At 41.3% G+C, this 21,195-nt stretch overlaps 7 protein-coding genes across 7 annotated transcripts; 4 read left to right on the forward strand and 3 right to left on the reverse strand.

The window, feature by feature from the left end:
- Nucleotides 1–4,932: 4,932 nt before the first annotated feature.
- Nucleotides 4,933–6,592, forward strand: F4817DRAFT_272331 (ribonuclease H-like domain-containing protein). The gene has a single exon (XM_049299439.1). It carries the CDS (start codon nt 5,470–5,472, stop codon nt 6,406–6,408), a length of 939 nt encoding a protein of 312 aa, XP_049154727.1. The 5' UTR covers nt 4,933–5,469; the 3' UTR covers nt 6,409–6,592.
- Nucleotides 6,593–7,094: 502 nt separating this feature from the next.
- Nucleotides 7,095–8,874, reverse strand: F4817DRAFT_361794 (uncharacterized protein; the record flags this gene model as incomplete). Its single annotated transcript, XM_049306452.1, has 2 exons — nt 7,095–8,092; nt 8,709–8,874. The coding sequence occupies 2 exons, from the start codon at nt 8,872–8,874 to the stop codon at nt 7,095–7,097; spliced, it is 1,164 nt and encodes a 387-aa protein (XP_049154728.1).
- A 918-nt stretch (nt 8,875–9,792) lies between these two features.
- On the forward strand, nt 9,793–12,050 carry F4817DRAFT_351180 (uncharacterized protein). The gene has a single exon (XM_049305031.1). The coding sequence runs from the start codon at nt 9,859–9,861 to the stop codon at nt 11,779–11,781; it is 1,923 nt and encodes a 640-aa protein (XP_049154729.1). The 5' UTR covers nt 9,793–9,858; the 3' UTR covers nt 11,782–12,050.
- A 173-nt stretch (nt 12,051–12,223) lies between these two features.
- F4817DRAFT_351183 (uncharacterized protein) lies at nt 12,224–14,496 on the forward strand. The gene is made up of 3 exons (XM_049305032.1): nt 12,224–12,894; nt 13,000–13,259; nt 13,317–14,496. The coding sequence occupies exons 1-3, from the start codon at nt 12,531–12,533 to the stop codon at nt 14,346–14,348; spliced, it is 1,656 nt and encodes a 551-aa protein (XP_049154730.1). The 5' UTR covers nt 12,224–12,530; the 3' UTR covers nt 14,349–14,496.
- On the reverse strand, nt 14,478–15,962 carry F4817DRAFT_351185 (uncharacterized protein). The gene has a single exon (XM_049305033.1). The coding sequence runs from the start codon at nt 15,448–15,450 to the stop codon at nt 14,851–14,853; it is 600 nt and encodes a 199-aa protein (XP_049154731.1). The 5' UTR covers nt 15,451–15,962; the 3' UTR covers nt 14,478–14,850.
- Nucleotides 15,963–16,910: 948 nt separating this feature from the next.
- On the forward strand, nt 16,911–17,843 carry F4817DRAFT_320191 (uncharacterized protein; the record flags this gene model as incomplete). Its single annotated transcript, XM_049301155.1, has 1 exon — nt 16,911–17,843. The coding sequence occupies one exon, from the start codon at nt 16,911–16,913 to the stop codon at nt 17,841–17,843; it is 933 nt and encodes a 310-aa protein (XP_049154732.1).
- Nucleotides 17,844–19,172: 1,329 nt separating this feature from the next.
- On the reverse strand, nt 19,173–21,126 carry F4817DRAFT_272517 (autophagy-related protein 17). Its single transcript, XM_049299440.1, has 2 exons — nt 20,358–21,126; nt 19,173–20,295 (listed from the first exon to the last, which is right to left on the reverse strand). The coding sequence occupies exons 1-2, from the start codon at nt 20,868–20,870 to the stop codon at nt 19,291–19,293; spliced, it is 1,518 nt and encodes a 505-aa protein (XP_049154733.1). The 5' UTR covers nt 20,871–21,126; the 3' UTR covers nt 19,173–19,290.
- Nucleotides 21,127–21,195: the final 69 nt, after the last annotated feature.

A 21,195-nucleotide genomic window follows, 5' to 3' on the forward strand; every position in this document is an offset into this window, starting at 1 on the left:
TTATTTAATTTATTTAATTTATTTAATTTATTTAATTTATTTAATTTATTTAATTTATTTAATTTATTTAATTTATTTAATTTATTTAATTTTTTATTATTTTTTATTATTTTTTATTATTTATGATTTATTTTATATATATTTTTAATTATTTTAATTATTTTAATTGTTTTTTTTAAATGTTTTTTATTTTAAATGTTTTTTATATTTTTAATTTTTTTTAATTTTTTAATTTTTTTTAATTTTTTTAATTTTTTTAATTTTTTTAATTTTTTTAATTTTTTACTTTTAATTTTTATTTAATTATTTTCATTTGTTTAATTTTATTTAATTTTTGTTAAATTTTTAAATATTTTTTAAATTTTCTTTGAATTTTTCTAAATTTTTTCATGTAATTTTTATATTATAGTCACTTTAAATAAAGCGCCAGGACCAGGACGAAGTCCGGTATTTTATTGGTCGGTACGCGTTTTAATTTTTTAATTACCTCATCAATTTCCCACGAATGTAGTGGCTTATGCGCCTCTCAATTCCTTATCAATTACCTTATCAATTTCTCACAGATGTGGTAGTTTGTACGCCTGTCAATTCCTTATCAATTACCTTATTAATTTCTCATAAATGTAATAGTTTATACGCCTGTTAATTCTTTATCAATTACCTTATTAATTTCCTATAAATGTGGTGGTTTATGCGCATATCAATTCTTTATTAATTACTTTATTAATTTCCCATAAATATGGTAATTTGTGCGCATGTCAATTTTTTATCAATTATTTACGTAATATTTATTAATTATTTTATTAATTACTTTATTAATTTTTTATAATAATTTTTTAATTAATATAATATAAAATACCGGACTTTATTTTAAATAAAATAAATTAATAAATATTATTAATATTATAATTTTTTTTATTTTATAATTAAAGATTATTTATAAAAGTAATATTTAATAAAAATTTAAAATTTATGTTAAAATTTTAATAAATTTTATTTATAAAATTAAAAATAAAATTAATAATATTAATTAATTATTATTTATAAATAAATAAATAAATTAAAAAAAAACCAAAATATTAAAATAATTATAAAATATTATTATGTTATATTTTAAAAATTATAAATTAATATTATTTTAATTTTATAATATAATTTTAATAATATAAAATTATTAATGTTATAATATAATTTAAACGAAGTTATATATAAGTTTAAATTAAAAATTATAATTTTAATAATGGAATTATTAAATAATTTTATTAATTTTAATATTTTAAAAGAATTATATTAAAAAAAACGAAAGTTATAATAAATTTTATTGTAATTAACGTAAAAATAAAATATAATAAAATTTATAAATTAATTAATTAAAAAGTTAAAAATACGATATATTTTAAGTTATATAAAAGATATAATTTTTTAAAAAAACTTTTAAAAAAATAGTTTATTTAACGGGTTAATTTATTAATAATATTAAAGTATATTAAAAATTTAATATATAAATTAAATATTTTTAATTATTAAAAAATATATAAAATTATATTAATAATTTAATTTTATAAAATTTTATAAAAAATAAATTTATATAATAAATAAAAACCTTAAATTAAATGCGTTATAATTAAAAGTAATAATAATAAATAATTATTTTATAAAATTAAAAATTTTTTAAAAAGGTAAATAAATAAATAAAGTATATTAATATTAAAATATTTTATATAATAAAAAAGATATATTTTAATATATAATTAATAATATGTTAAAAAATTATTAATATAAAATATAATAAAATTAATCGATTAATTTAATAAAATAAATAAATTAATATTGGAAAAATTAAAATTACATAAAAAAATTAATAAAAATAAAAATAAAAAATAAAAATTAATAAAAAAAATATTAAAAATAAACGTTAAAATAAAATTAAATATTAAATTAATAATATTATTATTAATATAATTACCAATTACACCGTCGTAATTATTTTAAGTAATTTTAAACCAAAAATTCGAATTGGTTTAAAAAATTATACCTTTTTAACCACACCACTTTTTAACCAATTATAACCCCGGAACAACTTTTTAAAATAATATTAAATTTTTAATTTAAAGTTTTATTAAAACCCGTTTTTTTAAAAATTAAATTTATGGCATAAAAAATTATTAAAATTATTATTATAATTATTATAATGTTAACGTATTTTTATAATAAATAATAAATTATATAATTATTATTAACTTTATTATTAAATTTATTAATTAAGTATATATATTTTAAATTAAAATTAATTATAATATTAATTATAACACCAATTACATTAATTATAACGTATCGGTTATAACGTATCGGTTATAACGTATTAATTATAACGTAATGTATTATAATACGCGTTAAAACATAATATTTAAAGTTATATAAATATATAAAAAAAAAGCTTAAATAATAATATTATTAAATTAATTATAATAAAAAACATTTTATATATATATATAATATTAATTATATTATTAATTAATTTATTAATTATATTATTAATTATATTAATTTTTTACCATTTTTATGTTAAATATTTTTTTTAACATTAAAATTTAATATATAATAATATAACGTTATATAAATATAAAAAAAAATTAAAAAAAAAAAAAATTTTAATATTAAAATTAAGTTATTATAATAAAAGTTATTTTATACATTATTATAATTTATTAAATTGTTAAAAATGTTATTTTTTATTTTTTATTAATAATTTTATACCAAATATTTTTTATAAGTTTAAAATAACTTTAAATTTAAATTTGTAAAACGTTTTATTTATAACTTATAAATATAATTATACGGGCCATGCGTTACGTGGCGTTTATAACGTTAATAAACGTAAATAAACATAACCCGTTTATATAAAACGAATTTAAGTTTAAAATTACTTAAAATAATAATAAACATTATTATTATAATAATTTATATAAATTATTAAATAAGTTATTATATTTATTTTATTTGTACATTAACCATATTATTAAAATAACCCACGAGAGAAATTCTTTTTTTTTTTTTTAATTTATTAAATTTTACATAAAACAAAACTTTACACATACATTTGTTTTAATATTACAAGCTTTTATTATAAACTTTTATTTTAACATATTAAAACGTCATAACTTAATCACGCAAAATCACAACTTTTTAACAACTAATTTACTAATATTATAATTATAAAAGTTAATTACTTAAGTTATTTCAACAAGTAAAACGTATCGTGTAAGTGCCCGTATCGTTTCCCGAGTTCGTCCAGTATAAAATCAACCCCTTTAATAAAGCAAAATTGTAAAATGGCTTACCACACTATCAAATGGACATTCGGCACTAGTGGACATTACATCAGGTCGGTAAAAAAGGGGTAGCCTCACAAATGCGCTAATCGCCGTCAAGATATCATTAATTCCTTCGCGGAGGCTCTATCTTCATCCGCAACGGATGTCTTAATAAGGATCTTACTAAACTATCAGAACGGCAATGACCTTTCATATCGGATTTACCGTATTAGTTACAATGGTGAAGTATACAAGCACACGGTTCGGCTTTCTCATAGATAGACCTACTTTCATCAGACTATTAATTAGTTCGTAGAAACAAAGATATTTCTCTGCCCAAAATTACATACGAGCCTTAAAACCATAGTATACAAATGCAGTGTCGATTCCATTTCCATTCATTGTAAAATCACCAAGCCTACTCCCGGCGAAACAACGGGGTAGAATGGTATTATTGATCTACATACGATAGACATAAATAGAGAAAGCTACTCCTTTGGCCTTTAGATTGAGTACATATGAAGATATTCCTAGGAGCACGCAGTCGAATGAATGTCTCGAGACAAGTAAGACGTTCTGCATAGCCAGCTGTAAGGAGAACCACTCAAATTACGAATCGCCTCGCACATCACGGCTGTCAGCCCGAGTGTTGTATACTAGGCAAGGCCTTCTGCGGCTGGTTGATCACTAAGATAATCACGTAGGTTATGTTTTCCCGAGCCATTGATTAAGTGAAGAATCATTTCTAACGACAACGGAATGCGCCCTCGAGGCCTACCAGGAAGAGAATGCATAAGAATATATCAAAGAGAGTTATACATATTGGTTTCCTTTGTTCTAGGTGTCTCATCTAAAATCTTAACACCCACGGCATTGCACAGTCAACTTCCTTCCATCTCATATAAATCAAGAACCTCTAGACATGCAAGGAGGTCTAGCGGTTCCAAGAACGCCATTTTTTTCGCGGCACTATCTCTCTTTCGGGTGGTTTTAAGTAGAGTGGTACTACTAAAGATGCTATATAGCAGAATCGTTGGCGATCACCAAAAGTGTAGACTGCAGAACTCTAGGGCTTGTGCTTTTACGAGGTGATCGATAGGATCTGTAAATCTGATGGATAGATAGTATGTTGCTAGTTTGCTTTTACCTTCAGATGAAATTAGAGCTTTGGCGGTCGTAATAGTATCGCCTTTGGGGAGACCGAAGAGTAAATACCCTGTCAGGATTCTAGATGAGACATCTAGAACAAAGGACATGTTCAGTACCTTATGTAGTTATAGACGTAAACTCTCGTAGTTACATACTCCATGCCCCCCCCCCCCTGGTTTGTGGAGAGCCTCCTCTTACTAAATAAAGTATAGTGAAATAGGACCCTTCGACCCGCAACACCACTCGAGCTCTTTTCGCCTTCCAAACTCGTAGAATGGTTGGATCTGGATTTCCGAGCCTCACCACGATGCGGAGAAGTCATTGTCAGTCTCGTGGCGGTAGGGGCGTGTCATGTCGGCGATCAAGGATCCCCTGATCAACTGCATCGGAGTTACAGTAAGCCTCCGTCAAAAAGGTTTATCTCCGAGCTGCACGCGGAGCAAAATGTGGCCGATTTTGCCCTGTGCGCCAACCGCCAAAATCGGCCGTTTTCTCTCGCGACCAACTTTTGGTGATTCCTCTACAGGTCCCTAGGATGTTGAAGGCTATTTAATGGAGATGTTACTTGAAGCAGTTAATAAGTATCGTACTCTCTTATTTGTATGGCAAATTACAAACCTATTCGAAGATTCTAGTATGATCTTTATTTAAACCGGTAATTTTGGATGATAAAAGTCTTCCCGAAAACACGAGACATATTTATAACTGTATCTTACCATAATATTTCGAGTGTCTTGATACCTTGCTCTTTTAAGTAACATCTTTACTAAATAACATTAAAGATCCTAGTGGCCTGTACCGTCGACTGCCTGTGCACGAAATCGAACCCTTCTTTCCTTTCAAAACGGTTCTGCGTTCTGCCCAGAGCAATAATCCTGAACGATTTGAAGTCCTGGTATCCAAGGGGAATCCGCTCCTTCTACCAGTAACGGCAACAACTATTTTATCAGCAAAAAGGTGGCCCCAAGACGGTCTGGGAAAACGTTGGAAACCACTTGCCATAAGTATGAGGAACATCAAGACAGAGATTATCAACACGACGAAGCAAGTCGGCGATCTAGTCGACTGGCTCATCTTGCGCCATTCACCGCCAGAGCCGTACGAGCCAACCATGTACATCGATCTCGAAGGCGTAAACCTCTGCCGTGAGGGCTCACTTTCCATCCTCACCCTTTTGATCGATACAGGTATCCCGACCAAACGCGTCTGTCTTATCGATGTATATTCGCTAGGTTCACAAGCGTTCAACACCACTGGCATCAAAGGGAAGACGCTAAAGGATATCCTTCAAGACGAAAAGATCCCGAAGGTCTTTTTCGACGTTCGTAACGATTCGGATGCTTTATTTGCACATTTTGGCGTGGCACTACAAGGGGTGGAGGATGTTCAGCTTATGGAGAGCGCTACGAGGACGACCACGAGTTCCAGAAAGTATTTGAACGGCCTAGCCAAGTGTATTGAGAAAAGTGTGCTGCATGGCAGCGACCTAAGGAGCTGGAAGCTGGTAAAAGAGAAAGTAGGGCAATCGTTCAAGGCTGAATCTGGCGGTTCCTACAAGGTTTTCGAACAGCGCCCAATCCCAACCGAAATCATCTCTTACTGTGTTGGTGATGTCCAGTATCTTCCTCAATTGTGGAGGAGATTCCGGTCGAATACAAATAGGTGGCGAGACTTGGTTAACAAGGAAACCAAGAAGCGCGTCGAGGCGTCTCAGAAACCGGAGTACCAGCCCCACGGCCCAGGTAGGACGTTAGCTCCGTGGAGCGAAGACCAGAATAGGACTTTGGATAAGTGGAGTGGCGTCCCTCCTTCTCGTGATGACTTCGATGAAGACGACGGCTGGATTGACAACGACTGGGTTGACGACGACTGGATTGACGACGGCCCGACCAGCTGCAGGGACATTATCGACGATTGTGACTACTACTTGTACTATTCCGACTAAGCTTTTATGAACTGGATACTAAAGCAAGGGCACAATGAAGAGCGCAACCGCGGGCACAATGATGACGGGCACAATGATGACGGGCATAACGATGGTGAGCACAACGATGGTGAGCACAACGAAGCACATTAGCGGGCACGACGATACCAGGCATCAGCCCTCAGCTGTCACAGGGCATAGCATAAGGGTTGCAGAGCAAGCCCCGTAGAGGGACGCCAAAGTCCGATACAACCCATCATGTCAAAACCGGAAGAAGACTGACATTGACTCTACTATACAGCAACGGATAGCGAAGCCAGCATAAGAGCCTTTTCGTCTCTTCGTTCCTCAAGGCAGAGTGGATGCCCAGGTGCTCATGTGTACCTAAATGAAGCTACGCACCCTGAGTGCTGCCCAATGTTGGCGTTTCTTCAGCGTTGCCCGCCCTGCCCTTGGTTCGTTCGGATCTCCGTACCTTGGCAATCGTCGGGCAGGGAAGCACAATGCTTTCAAGGTACACACAAGGAAATGTCATGTAACCTCTAGGTTAAGGAAATTCCCTCACGGTTTCCTTTGTCAGCGAGATATTGTCAGCGAGAAAAGCTAAGTTAGATTAAAAATTGAAGATCTCTTATCTCTCTGTCTATCTTGATGTCTGTACTCCTCTGTTGAGGACAGTTTGACACTCATCTCACGTTGACCTAGCTCTACGAAGGTAGCATCCAAAGCCAATTCTCAAAATCAAGTCCACTCAGCCCTTGTGCCTCTGCAGAGAGTCCTTCAGCTATCCGCTTCATCCTCATCGTGACCGGGCTGTCATCCCCTTCAATCAGACGTCGTGCGTCGTACGTTCTTTCGGCGAAAACCCGAGCCCTTGGTTTATCTCCGCTCTCAATGGCAATGTCGTATGCATCCTTGTATGCCCGAGCGATACTCGCATCCCAGATATTCTCTTTTTCAAATAAACCAAACATCTTATGTAAAAGATGGAGCGCCCTCTCCGACTCCAAGCCACCCCAAAAAAAGTATCCAATCGAGCTATCAATGGTTTGAATTTCCTTTAGCCGGGCGTCACTACGCTTTCGCTGGGCTCGGGGCAGTGAGCAGAGCTCGCATTTGCAGTCGAACTTGAACTTTTCCTTCAGAAAACGCTGCCGGTCTGCATACTCCGACGTGATCGCCAGATACGTAATTGTAATTTCTTCTCCCTCTTCAATGTCTCGGAGTGCATGGATGGTGAGCCGCCCAATGTTCTCATTCCAGGTATTCTGAGAGTTGTGCCTGCAAGAGTGATTGATGCGAGAGGCCTCGGGGAACAAACCGCCGAACCTGGCCTTGGAGCCAAGAGGGAGGACGTTGGTTTTGGCAATTCCGAGAGATCGACTGTAAGCATTTCCGTGGACGTTTCTTAGGTCAAAGAAAGTACGTTGTTGGTCCTTATTGAGGCACTCTACCTCCTTTGCAACGATACGCTCTAAAGCCTCGATGTCGGGATTATCCCGCGGAACTCTGAACATAGGAACCTCTGATAGTATGCGCGTGCCCTTGAGAATCTTGGTTGCAGCAACGAGCCCCTTTCCCTTTCCAGCTATCGCCTTGATAGTATAGAGTCTGCCTACCGACTCAATTTCCTTACCTGTGGAGAGTTCCTGAGTCTCGTCCGATTCTCCTGCTAGAGCAGGAGTTGCGTCGGTATCCGCTGCAGCTGTTACGGGTTGCTGGTGGAGCGGAGAGTTACGAGTGTGCCGCGACCGAGATTGAGAGTCTATGAATCGTTTGCCGCAATCGCAAAGCACTTTCCTGGGTTTTTGTTTAGGCATGTTCGGAGAGAGTGGTGGTTTCGGCGCGGGAACTTGTAACCTAAACCAGGTCTGATTTTCGTGAGTTTTGTAGTTCTCGATGGTGGTAAAGGGCAGGAAGGGTCGTACTAAATGGGCAGTATGCGGGGTTGCTTTATATAATAAGTACCTGACCCCTATTAACCTCTGCTAATAAACCTATAGGGTGGCTGCATAGCAGTTTTCAACATCAACGCCCTCGCGGAATACGTACAAGGTGCTCCGGCATTCAGTGCCATCTGCCACCCTCTCTCTGCTGTATGTTTTAACCATTTTCCTTCAATTTCTTGCTATCTTGTATTCGGAATAATTACTTCTTATCTATCCGAGATCCTTTACAGGAGGCATTTCTTAGAGTTCTTAGCCATGTAGCTGTAAGTTACAAGTATTAACTCACATTACAGGAGCAAAATGGCACTCCTAACTGCGAGGCCGTAACTGATCTGGCTGCTGGCTCGTACGTGGAGTCTGTGTGGGAAGTACCCTCGGCGGATGACCTCGTTAAGCTCTCGATCTTCCACATCTGGAACGAGGGCGAGGCCCGATACAATGCCTCCGGCTCCATTGAGTTCCCCGCCAGCGCCACCTCGTTTGAGGTGCCAGTGACGTCGGTCACCGCCGTCTTGTAAGAGGGTTCATGTTGCGACATCGAAAGGAGACGGGGTGTCTTGGGAGCTGGCGGCTGCTCACCCTGTAAAGTATCACTGGATAACCTCGGGATCATTTATACAACTCCAGAAGATCCGAATTACTTAATGAATTATAATTATAATAGTGTCTAACCATTCTGTGAGTTCGGAACTACTGTCTGGGGATTGCCTTCCTATTCATGTTACCTAGTTTGCATCGTAGACTTGTTAGATAGACTTAATACATGACGTTTTGTCATACTGGATGTAGGTAGTAGAATATTGTGTGATGAACTTAGAAGACGTGGAAATAACTTCCAATTCTAAGTTGTGAAAGTCGAGTTTTGAATATTAAGAATATTGTTTACTCTAGGCTTCTCATTTAGCATCCTTACGGGACCTTAGCTACCTTTTATAAGATCCGCGGAAGTTTTGACTAGGTTGAGCAAAGATATCGCTTTGGCTGAAACCCCTTTTCAAGTAATGAAGTATTCTCATAATTTATGATTTCGCAAAATTTGATACTATGTTTCTTAATTTGTGATTTGAATCTTTACAAGAGTGATGAAGAGCGGCAGCTGGCGTAACTCAAAATGCAGGTTACATCGGGTACCTAACCTAGGTACCTAACTTGAATCGATTTAGATTGTTGAAGCCAGTTAACAAATAAAGATTAATTCGTCTCAATAACTTCTAATAATGGGCTCTATTGAATAACAACAGAGTGTTATCTATTTTTGAATCAGTTTGGAAAATGTTAATATTTCATGACCCCTGAATGTGTCTAAAAGTCAAGTCACTCTTGATCCGTGCACGATAATTGCATGTGACAGCCAAGCTATTGCATTAGATCCGCTGACAACCCCCCAGCCCCCCACGCTGTCATGTGCCCGATGTCGCAGTTTTAGGGATTAGCTGAATCTTTATCAATCTGATAAGATCTTGCTGCGTCGAAACCCCCCTGTTAATTAAATCTTACACTAAACACCACCTAACAAGGAACGATGTCCGTCAACCAAGTTGATACGGACTGGGTTCTTAATATCTTCAGGGAAAGCCTGAGGACATCGCGTCTTCCTCCCGGCCTAGATGAAGTTTCTGTTCTATTTAAAGATACCCCTCCGGTGAGAAAGATTCCGATCGATCCCGAAAGGCTCGAGTATTTACGAGACCTAATTGCCTACATCCTCGACGGTCGCACTATCATTTATACCTACAACATTGTTTTATTAATAGTGCTTTTGATATTTACCTTACTTCACATAAACGAGAGAATACGAGAGAAGTCAAAATGGCGAAAACTCGAGCAAGGCTCTACCAGAAAAACGGCCGACGATTCCGAGGCTGCGAACGAGGCCGAGTCGTCTTCTAGTAGTACTCTACAGGGCTCGTTATCATCCCAAATTACACTGAAAGCTGTCGAAACCGACGTTGAGAGGCAACCTCTCCTTGGATCTAGACGGCGCCAGTCTCCGTCGGTTGGATGGGGAAATCATGTCGTTAAGCGTTTGCAGTCCCTGTTGATGTACCAACCTCGGCCGATCCCATTGATTAATCGGACCTTGCCATCAAATGGGACGTCTCTTTTCGTTTTGGCCTTTCTGGGCCTTAATGCTTTCTACCACTTCTACCAGGTCCCCTTAGATCCAAAGTACTTTTTTGCTTTCGCCGATCGAGCTGGTATAATATTCATCGTCAATTTACCTCTTCTCTACCTCCTCGCCGCCAAAAACCAACCGCTTAGATTCCTTACAGGACACTCTTATGAAGCCCTCAACATTTACCATCGCCGCGTTGGCGAGCTCATGTGCTTCGAAGCAATAGTCCACTTCTTTGGAATGCTTCTTTGGCGGCTTGTTCTTGAGCCTCCTTGGCTGAGGAGTGGTAGCTTCTACGCCTATATTACCCACCCTTTATGCCTTTGGGGTATTGGGGCGTGGGTGTCATATGAGTTGCTCTACTTTACCTCTCTCGGAAGTTTTCGGCAAAGGTGGTATGAGCTCTTCCTGGCCTCGCATGTAGTCTTACAAGTCGCGGCTCTCGCATTCGTATATATGCATTTCTTCACAAGTCGACCATATGTACTCGCATCGCTGGCCATTTTCCTCCTCGATAGACTTGTCTGGCGTTTGTGGATGAAATCTGCAAATTTTACAGCAGACCTTACGGTATTGGATGATGACCAGACATTCCTCCTCTCCATGGACTGGGACATACCTACATCTAAAGCACGAGGGTGGCTTAGTTCCTTGGGACAAAGTATCCGGCATGGCTGGCGCCCAGCCGACCATGTGTTTATTTCAGTCCCAGTACTCGGCCGTAGCCATTCTCTCCAGGCTCACCCATTTACGATCGCGTCCGCTGCACCCGCGACGGACACCACAGGCTCGCCTAGCCATGCTTGGTTAAGTTTATTAGTCAGAGTACAATCCGGCTTCACTTCTGACCTTCTAAACCATGCACGCTTAAACTCGAGAGTCGCTGTTCGTCTGGACGGACCATATGGGTCCCAAGATCCCCTTAATATGCTGAGGTCATGCGAGAATGCTGTCCTCGTCGCTGGCGGATCCGGGATTGCAGTCGTCTTCCCTATGGCATGGGATTTAGTAACAAGCCATTGCGGGAAGAGACAGGTCCATTTAATCTGGGTAATACACTCCCGAGCTCAACGTTCCTGGGTACCAGAGGAGAGAATCGCTGAATTACTGAAGTTTGGAGTCCATGTAACTATCCCCGAGCCGACAATTGAAGCAGGCAGACCGGATATCCCTGGATATGTTGCCGACTTAACCGCCGCCTCGGAGGGTAGGATTGGATTTGTAGTCTCTGGACCCGATGGCCTGAACAGGACTGCAAGGAATGCTTGTGCTGATGCTGTTAGATTAGGGGCTGATATTCAACTTCGGGTAGAGAAGTTTGGCTGGTAAGGAGCGATGTCAAGCATTTGGTTTTCTTGGGACTAATGAGAGGCGTTTTATGATTACATGTGATATCAGTTGCACAGCATGATACACCTGATAACGATTATGCCGTCGTTACATTTTGGATGGTCCAGATATTTAGACCAGGTAGAGGCTAGCGAGCGTATCTTTTTGTAGATTGCCATTTTTATTATTTTGGAAATATATCTTGATATATCCTCGAGGCACATAAATGATTGCCCTTGAGGGTTTAACTAGAATCATTACTACCTCACTGCTTCGAATTGTATTCGTGAGTGTCCCGTTATTTTCAAACTTGTTACATTAATGATTCAATAGTTTGTAATAGAACCACCTATTTTTAGCATGCTATTCTAGAAATTATTGGCGGTTTGGTTAGCCAAGCACCAAAAGCCTTACGTCCTCAAGTGCCAGCGAGACACGGTGGAGTAAACCTACAGGTAGGGTATGTCCAATTAGAATTGATGGTGAACTTTTTGAACAGATTAAACAGGTACCTAACTTAGATTTCAAGAGATACTCCACCGTGTCTCGCTGGCACTTGAGGATATAACCTTCACAACCAAACATCTCATACTGGGTTAAAACACTCTTCTGGTAGGAATACCGAGTCACCAGGAGTTGCGGTGTAGCTGACATCATAATGAGGACAGTTGCAAAAGCTCCCCTAACCTCTATGTTCTGTTCGGTCTCAACTTCATCTATCTTATGGTAAAAGTAGTTATACGGAAACAATGTCGGCAAATAACAAAGTGGAGGTCAAGAAATCGACCATCAACGGAGCCGGGCGCGGCCTCTTCGCCTGCCAAGACTTTGGCCCGGGTGACCTAGTTGTGTTCCTCGACCAGCCGCTCCTCGCCGAGCTTGATACCGATCATATGGAAGATACTTGCGGCTGGTGTTTCCAGCGCGGCGCTACTGATCCTATGGAACGCATGCAGGCAGCCTCCATGGGGCTACCGAATGGGCTTATTGAGATTAAGAAATGTACCCGTTGCCGCCGAGTAGGGTACTGCTCCAAGAATTGCCAGAGTAAGGCTTGGAAGCGCGAGCATAAATACGAATGTCATGTCTTAGCTCCAAGTACCCGTCCAGATTGTATGTATTCGAGGTTTTCTTCTTCATATCTGTTCCGAGAGCTAGAATCTTACCGTCCGATTGCCTGAGAAGCACCTAAATCATATACTGACTGTCGCTATTAAGTGCCTATGGGTGTACGTGCTGTGATCAAGCTCCTTGGCCGCCTCAGGGATAACACCGGCGATGAGAGGGAACAGATACTTGATATCTTGAATTTCTGGCCAGTCGCTGGTGATAGCAACCATCTTGAAGACATTCGTCGGTTAGATAGAGAGAAGTTCGATGACTTCTATATGCTTGCTAACGCGGCTTGGACGTATGCGGGAAAACCTTCCATCGATGGTCACGATGCGGAAGCTGTTGCTCGAGACCTTATTTTTAACGTGTGTCCCTAAGACTAGTGTGAGATGATGTGACCCTGAGCTGACATCTATTTGTAGGTTATGTATAACACTTTCGAGATAGGCTCTCCGCTCGACGCCGGCCACTATGGCCGCGGGTTTGACCCCTTGATCTGTAGTGCAAACCATTCCTGCGACCCGAACGTGGTACGCGTCTGCAACCAGCCAAGCACGGTACTACGTGCGCTGAAACCTATTAAGAAAGGCGAAGAGATATTCATGGCATATACCGAGACGACGAATCCATTTTGGGTGCGACAAGCGCATATTAAAGAGGCTTGTCACTTCACTTGCCAATGCGCCAAGTGTATAAAGTGTCCCGTTTCCCCTGAAGATATGTTTGCGAAGCCGCCGCGGGAATTGTCTGAGGAGTACTGTAAGGTGGCAGATGGTCTGGTGAAGCGTCATAGGGCAGAGCTGGGGAAATTCCTAGCTGGGACCGATGAATCCAGGGCGCAGCTTAGACTCGCTGCTATGCAAGCATCGGTTTTCGATGTTTCTGAGAGCGGCTACTCCTTAGAAAAAGACCTTAAGGAGGCCCTTCATCTGTGCATCGACTCAGGAATGTGGACTTGGGCGCGGCAGCCTGTGCCCGAGCTTTGTCGTCGACTGTTTAGTGTATACATGGAATCCAGCAGTCTTTACAAGGCGCTCAAGCTAGGGCTCAAGCTCCTCGTCGAGATAATGCCGAACATTTCCCCCCAACCTTTCTGCCCAGAACGGTTGATTCTCACAGAGACCTTAGCATTGATGTCCAGTATGCTCGCGGGCCCGATGAACCCGCAGGCGGAAAGCGAACTTGCCGAATATGGCCTAGAACCACGCGTTATCTTCTGGGGCTTAATGCTTGAACTGCGCAAGCATATTCCTCAGATGTACGGCTGGGATTCGCCGTTTGGAAAATTCGTAAATAATTACTACGAGCAGGCCAAAGCTCGCGAGACCACCAGCCAAGTCGAAATTAAGAAGGAAGTTGTAGAGGCCTGGCCGAAACTGCAGAAATTCTTAAAGAACATAGATATCTTGAAGCTTTGCGACGAAAGAGAAGATGGAGCTTGTACTGTGATGTAAGGTGACGGGTTCTATCAACATAAAATTAGCTATACAAAGTATAATATTTGATATAGGAGTAGGTTTGTAATGGTCAGAGGTATGGGTTGAATTTCTTATTTACCTAACTTCGTAGGTCATCTTTAAATGGGCGAGATTCACTAGCAAACCTGAACTTAGGGCACCTAAATCATGTCTCCAAGCTGTAGATTCCATGGACGACGCCTTCAAGATATGGTGAAGATTGTAGCTTATTAACTGCATCAAGGAAACCACCGAGGATATCTCAAGAGGATGCATAGGTAGGTACGTTTAAACTTGAGACTGGAACAAAAACTGCTTTCCAGACTGCATGATTTGGCATACCTGAATATGAAATATACACAAAAGGTCCCACCAACTTCCATGTAATAATCCTATCTGTGCCGCCGGAACACGCACTGATCAATATACATCGTTACAGTCTCGCGTGGACATCATGCAGCTCATGCTGATGTCAACGTGTCGATCGTGATCAACGCCTCTAAACTCTGGAGGCGACGAGACTCATGTAAATCCCCCACAAGAGTCCCACAAAATTAAGGAAGACGATCCGTCGTTCCACCGGCACGCAGCTGAAGCTGATGATGGAGGCGAACGGCCAGATCTTATATCCGGCAACGATGACGGGGATCGTCTCGGTTCTGATGTTCTGCGCGATCTGAGCTACGGGTTGGCTCTTCAAAATACCCATGAGTATGAAGAATGCGACCGTGTTAAAAATCGCGCCGAGGGTGATACAGTCGATGAACCATTTAGCGAACGTGTTTCGCAAGTTCAGCTTAGGCTTTTGTTCCTCTACATTTCCTCGCGCTCGCACGTCCTCTCCGTCTATGCCCAGCTTTTCAATATCACCGATGGATGTCTTTCGCTCATATGCAGGAAAGCTGCGTTCTAGCAATTGCTGCCAGATGTAATTCGGAGGAGCAGTAATGAAGGTAACGGCAACGAAGCGGAGGAAATTGGCGAAATCGAAAACAAAGGGGTGGCCGTCTCGGTACGCTTCAAGGAATTGCGCCAGGATGTTGGATGCGCTGGATAGACCGGCCGCGGCCAGCGTGGCTTTAGTCATCGGAGAAGGCATTTTGATCTGTTTGATGTTTGTATTCTTTCAATCAGGGAGAAGAGTATATGAGATAAAAGACGAAGATGGAGAGCTAGAGAAAGACGTAAACGAATGATGTCTTTGCATCGAAAAACCGGATGAATTCGACATCAGTTAAAAATTCACGGAGATCTAGGGGCAGCGATCCAGAGACGGCAATGTAGCGTGTGGATGCTGTCGTAAGGGAATTTATGGATTTCTTATTAAAATGTGACAAGTCGGTCGGGATCGTCGCTCTCATATGTACACATTAATTACATGCATTGGCAATCTCTCGATCTTCCGGGTAGCGAGTACTATTTGATATGTGAACTCGTCCAAAATTGAGGTTTTCAATGTATCTCGAGGTGACATAACCTCGTCCGAACTTCTACTTGACTGATTTGGTTGTTTTTATTCGGATGAGAAATGATTTTATAGAAGCATAAAAAAAGAAGGGTCATGTACGATGTCGTAACTCCTGAACCTAATGTACCTAATTGATGGGGTGGATCTTACTTCAGATGACGCGACTGCTAGTCCCAGATTGATTTTTCCGGGTCTTATCTTGACGCTAATACGATATGTAATTATGTAGAAGACTTATTCTTCTAAAAGATACATTAACTAAAGTGATTCACAATCAATGGTTTGTTGCACCCAAGACTTATTTATCCTGCTGCCTATGACATTCAATCTCAACCTAGCTCAATCATCATCAGGGTGGGTTATTGATAGAATACCTAACCTACCTAATCTATATTAATTTTCTCAGGAACTCTTTATATTATCGCCCTGTGGATGCGTATCTAACGTCGTTACGTTGGAGTTAGTATGATGCTATAACTAACACTATTGCCTATGAGTTGAAACCAAAAGTCACCCTAAATGTCTGACACCATACACCCAACATGTTGCTCATCTGACAAGTTTTGAGGCCTTTCCTGCCTAGATCTAGGCCCCACTGCCATTTATTTTGCAGTAACCTACTAAAACGAGGTGGTTCTGCCTTGTTGCTAGTAGGCTGTGCCATCCATTACCGTCTCGCTGTTTAAGCTAAAGTGAGAATGGGATCCGGTGACTCACCTTGACCCGGCCATCTAGCCAATCGTCTTACACGCCTCGAAGCAGGGGGGCCCGGGGGAACCGGGGGTATGGCATCAAAAACGACATCGCTTTCGATGACTCTCTCATAAGTAGGCTGAAACTAGACACCTTTATGATTCATACACCTAAAGGTAGACTTTATAAATACCTTACTATTCTCTTAGCTTCTGCCTCTCTCTATTTCTGTTAATCTTCACCGAGATACTTACGCTACCAGCGCCCTGCGCGTGGCATCCATTACGTCCTTCACCTCATGACATTGCTTTTGCTTTACGTGTTTCCTAAGTTCTACAATAATACAATAACAAATACAAATACAAAACTCTTATAAATATCCCAATAAACCGCCCCTCATGACGACCGTTGCATCATCACTTCTTCCTACCGACCAACCCTTTCGACGCCGCGTGCCTCGACTGAGTCCTGCACCCAGTAGATGGCGAAGTCGACAAGAACCACAAAGTTTCAAACGAGCCTTCAAGTACGACCAAGTCAATCGGTCTATTAGGGTTAGTAGAGTTCACGATAACCGTATCGTCCGGCAGCGAAGACCTCGGCCTTCATATCCAGCATGGGGGTTTGACGATGAGGATAGCCGCCGTTTAGCAGCCGACCCCAACTTTGCGTTGCCTTCCGACTGCAGTCGTAGCAAGCCCCGGCTTGAACGCCAGGAAGCCTTCCGAGAACCCAAGACCCAAGGATTCTACTCCGACGTAGTGGAAGATGATTCTGACTTATATAAGTTGGGTCTTCTATATGACGATGAACACTCGCGTGGTTCATACTTCAGCTTGGACGCCATCGTCCACGATGAGCCTGTCTACTCAATCCGCCCAGCGAAGCGAGCAAGGAAGCAGCGCAAAGAGCAGTCTTATTTACACCTAGATCTTTCATACGCTTTGTTAAGTTCGGACATAGACGTCGGTCCTTTTTTGGTTCCCGAGGTTCATGAGATCCTTGCTCCCGTGGAAGATATCTCCGTAACTCAAGACCATCATGAGGATTACCATGCTTCGACGCGATCATACAGGGATGCGACACTCTCAGTTATCCACGAGCTCCCGGAGAGCTCAGCACCTTCATTTGAAAAGGCTGCCCCGGAGGCCGCTGATTTCCCCGATTTGGTTTCTGATTCAGAAGGAGAGGACGAAGAATCGCATGACTGGGCGTTATTGGAGGACGTCGATATTCTGAGTAATGCGGATGTTGATACTGTCGCGGAAGATATCGTAGACGCAGCCTCCGTCACTGGAGAAGCCTGGGTCGTGCTGGGTGACGGCTCGTAGCAGGTCCGCATATGAGATTCCCGAATGTCCTCGGATCTCGATCTGATCGCAGCGCCGCTGCGCGGATTGGTCCTCTTTATACCCAGCACCCCAGGCACCAGTGTATTCGAGGTGAGGCAGTTGTGTGCTCGTAGTCGAAAGACTACTCGAGCTCACTGTTTGCGTTGAGGTGTATCAATACGTGTACGCTTTCGCATTCCCAGCAAGACGTTGCATCATATGGTTTTCTATAATGGTTTCGCACAATGGGTTTCTTTGGCATTCTTCGGCGCATTGGTAGCATACTGATATCCCTGGCTATGGTTGGCGTTGAAGCCTTAAGCATGATTTACGGATTTCATTTATTCAGCTGTACTGTAAAAGCTCACTGTTGACGAAGTATACGGGCTAGTCTTCAAACTGCCCCGTTTACCATAACATAATTCAGGCTTATCAATCCCAAAATCTGTTTTCTTGTCGACATTTGCCAAATCTCGCATTGATGTCTAGCAATGTCTATTACTAAACGTAATTGTATCCATGCTGAAAGATACGGTATATGAGCTGTAGTTGTATATTAACTTAATCTACCAACTGTATGAGTGAGGAGGGAGGTCCTTCTTATATATACATTCCATGCCAAGATACCATGTACTGTACCTGAAAGTAGTCCCTTGACCACTCATTTCAACAATCCAGACCCAATAGAAACATATGTGATCCAATCGTAGTAGCGCCGGGAAGAAAGACTGCCTGTTTAGAATGCTATCTCCGCCTAACTATGAGAGGATGTTAAGGCTATACTGCAGCATTGTTGATTAGACTTGACGTGCTGTTTTGGATATGACGTCGTATCCATGTAATAGATACTGGTGAATAGGATAAACAAATGCCCTCCACGCTCATGCGACGGGCCCGAACCCCATCAAACTCGCCGCGACCCTCGAGTTCCTCAAGGTGTCCTACATAAAAACTAAACGATACACCTAGACATTATAATCCAGTTTAAAATGACGACGTGCTGAAGCGTTACCTGGAGTAGACTGAGCGCTGTTCCAGCGTTCTTGAAGGACAACTGAAGAAGACTGGCGGCGATAGCATCTTGGAGGCATCACAGCAGTCGACTCGCACTTTGAGCTGTGGGTCTGACAGCACGCATATACGCAGATCAGCTTAGATCCGTACCCGATAGTCGAGAAGTGGTTAGAGAAGATGGATAACCTAAAAGACATCCAAGAGGCACCTAAGCCATAAGTTCAAAACTAAAAATTCAGTATTGCTGACCTTGGCTACCTACCTCCTAGTCTACCATCCCTACAACCTAGTAAACTTCAAAAAGGGATGAAATTGCGCTGAACGCCATCCAAGTACAGGACTTGTGATCCTACCACATGAATCTAAACCCTAGCCAATAACCTATTTAAACGCCCCCGAAAAATACCTGGTTCGCCTATCTTACGCCTAGATATTATAGGTCTGATGTTGGACCATATCTTGTCTCTGTAGCTTCGACGACGCTCCCCTCAAGATTCGGTGGATTTGCCATCTCATCTTGCCTAATAGATCTGCCATCGCGGACGGGCATAATTTCCCATCTGACCATGTCGTCATCCATACCCGGCCAGAGGTCGTGTGGTAGATATTCTGCGACTTCGTGTCGGAATAGTTCCCGCTCCCTGCGGTCGTTTTCGTAAAGTTTGTCAACACTTTCTTTCGCCTTCTTCCATATGCTTACTACCTTCTCCTGTAACGCCCTGCGCCTTTCGACTTCCAGGACTAGCCCATCGTACGAATTAGAGTAACTTTCGTAGAAAATTCGCAACTCGTCCATCTCGCGCAACTTGTCCTGTATCGCCAGTTGTTCCTCGTTCCACCTGTCGCGAAATTCCACCTCAGCCAAAATATAACTGGAGAGTCGTGCGCCAATATCCTCCAAGACTCTAAACGCGTCGATAGTTGAGCGGTAGACTGCCTTAACTCGATTTCTTTGGCCGTCAATAGTTGTGAAATCAGATTCCATGGATTGTAAACGTATATTAAGTTCTCGAACCACATCGTCGACCTCTGATGCATCTTGCATGACGACTTCGAGCATCTGAGCACGATCCTCAGGGGAAATTGGATCGTCCTCGGGCATATGCGACTCTTGCTCTGCGATCACACCGGATATCGACACGCTCACACCGCTTTGAGAGTCTATTGCTTCGGCAGCTTTGATCCTAGCTAAGGCTGCGCCACCTTCCGTCGTCCTAACAGCAGTTACACATAGGTCGAAGTGCTTCGTCAACGACGAGAGGAGCTGGGCCATGGCGTGGGAGTTATCAATCATCGAGGAGAAGAGTTGAGGTAACGAACGCTCTGAAGACGAAGCGGATGGGGATGGGGAAGATGGAGCGCCGGATAAGGTCTTACTAAGTAAGCGCATATCGGTATCGAAGCGGAGTAAATCACCGTCGAACGACTTCTGGATGTTCTAGCAAAGGGTTAGGACCGGTTTCGTATAGAATAAGATCTTATGAGTAACGTGGTACGAACCTGCAAGGACTGGATGTTTTCCTTTAGAGCATCACTTATTCCTTCAACCTGCGATTCGTCTATGAAATCCAACAGATTCTTTTTGCCCTCACCGGGTGGTCTAAATGTGCTATCTACGACCCTATCCCGTAGTATTTTCATGGTATCCTCAAGTCGACCGTGAGCAGCATCTAGGGTTTTGATAACCTGCTTGAACTCGCGTTTTCCATTGTCGTACGTTCTATTTATGCTCCGTCGTAGATGCTGTAGTAGTCGGATCTGCTCATTTATACCTTCGCGGATGAACCCCGACTGCGCGGCGAGAACTACAGATTCTTCATGGGCTTCTTTTGCCAAATGAACGAGTCCATCGGCGCGTACGACCAGGCCCATAGAATTAAGCGAGCGTTTGGCATCAAGTAGATGCTGTACGAGGATTTCGACAGGTATCGAACCGACGGGACTAGGGACGTCATGTTGGGATGTAGGGCGAGAGACGGACGCCGATGAATGTGGACTGGTGATAGATGCCATGTTGAATGATATCAGAATTATCGTGTCGAGTCCAAGATGTAAAGTAGCTACCAAGCCAGAGGCCAAGCCAATGACTCTACATTCTCAGTTAACAAACGAAAGGGTACGATGAAAGGGTGTGGGTAATGAATGATGACGCTGTAGAGAGATGAAATGAAGCTGTAGAGAAGTTGGAGAAGCTAAGGTTGAGCTTAGGCAGTCGATAGCTTGCGATAGGCGAGTGCCTCTGCAAAGCTACAGGGAACCATAATGCTGGATCACGACTACCTCTATGCACATCTTAGGTCGACAAATCACGGCTTAACAAACTCCAAAGTGCCGATGT

The sequence above is a fragment of the Daldinia loculata genome (genome assembly GCF_022478755.1).
Source record: "Daldinia loculata strain CBS 113971 unplaced genomic scaffold F4817scaffold_75, whole genome shotgun sequence".
NCBI classification, from domain to species: Eukaryota; Fungi; Ascomycota; class Sordariomycetes; order Xylariales; family Hypoxylaceae; genus Daldinia; species Daldinia loculata.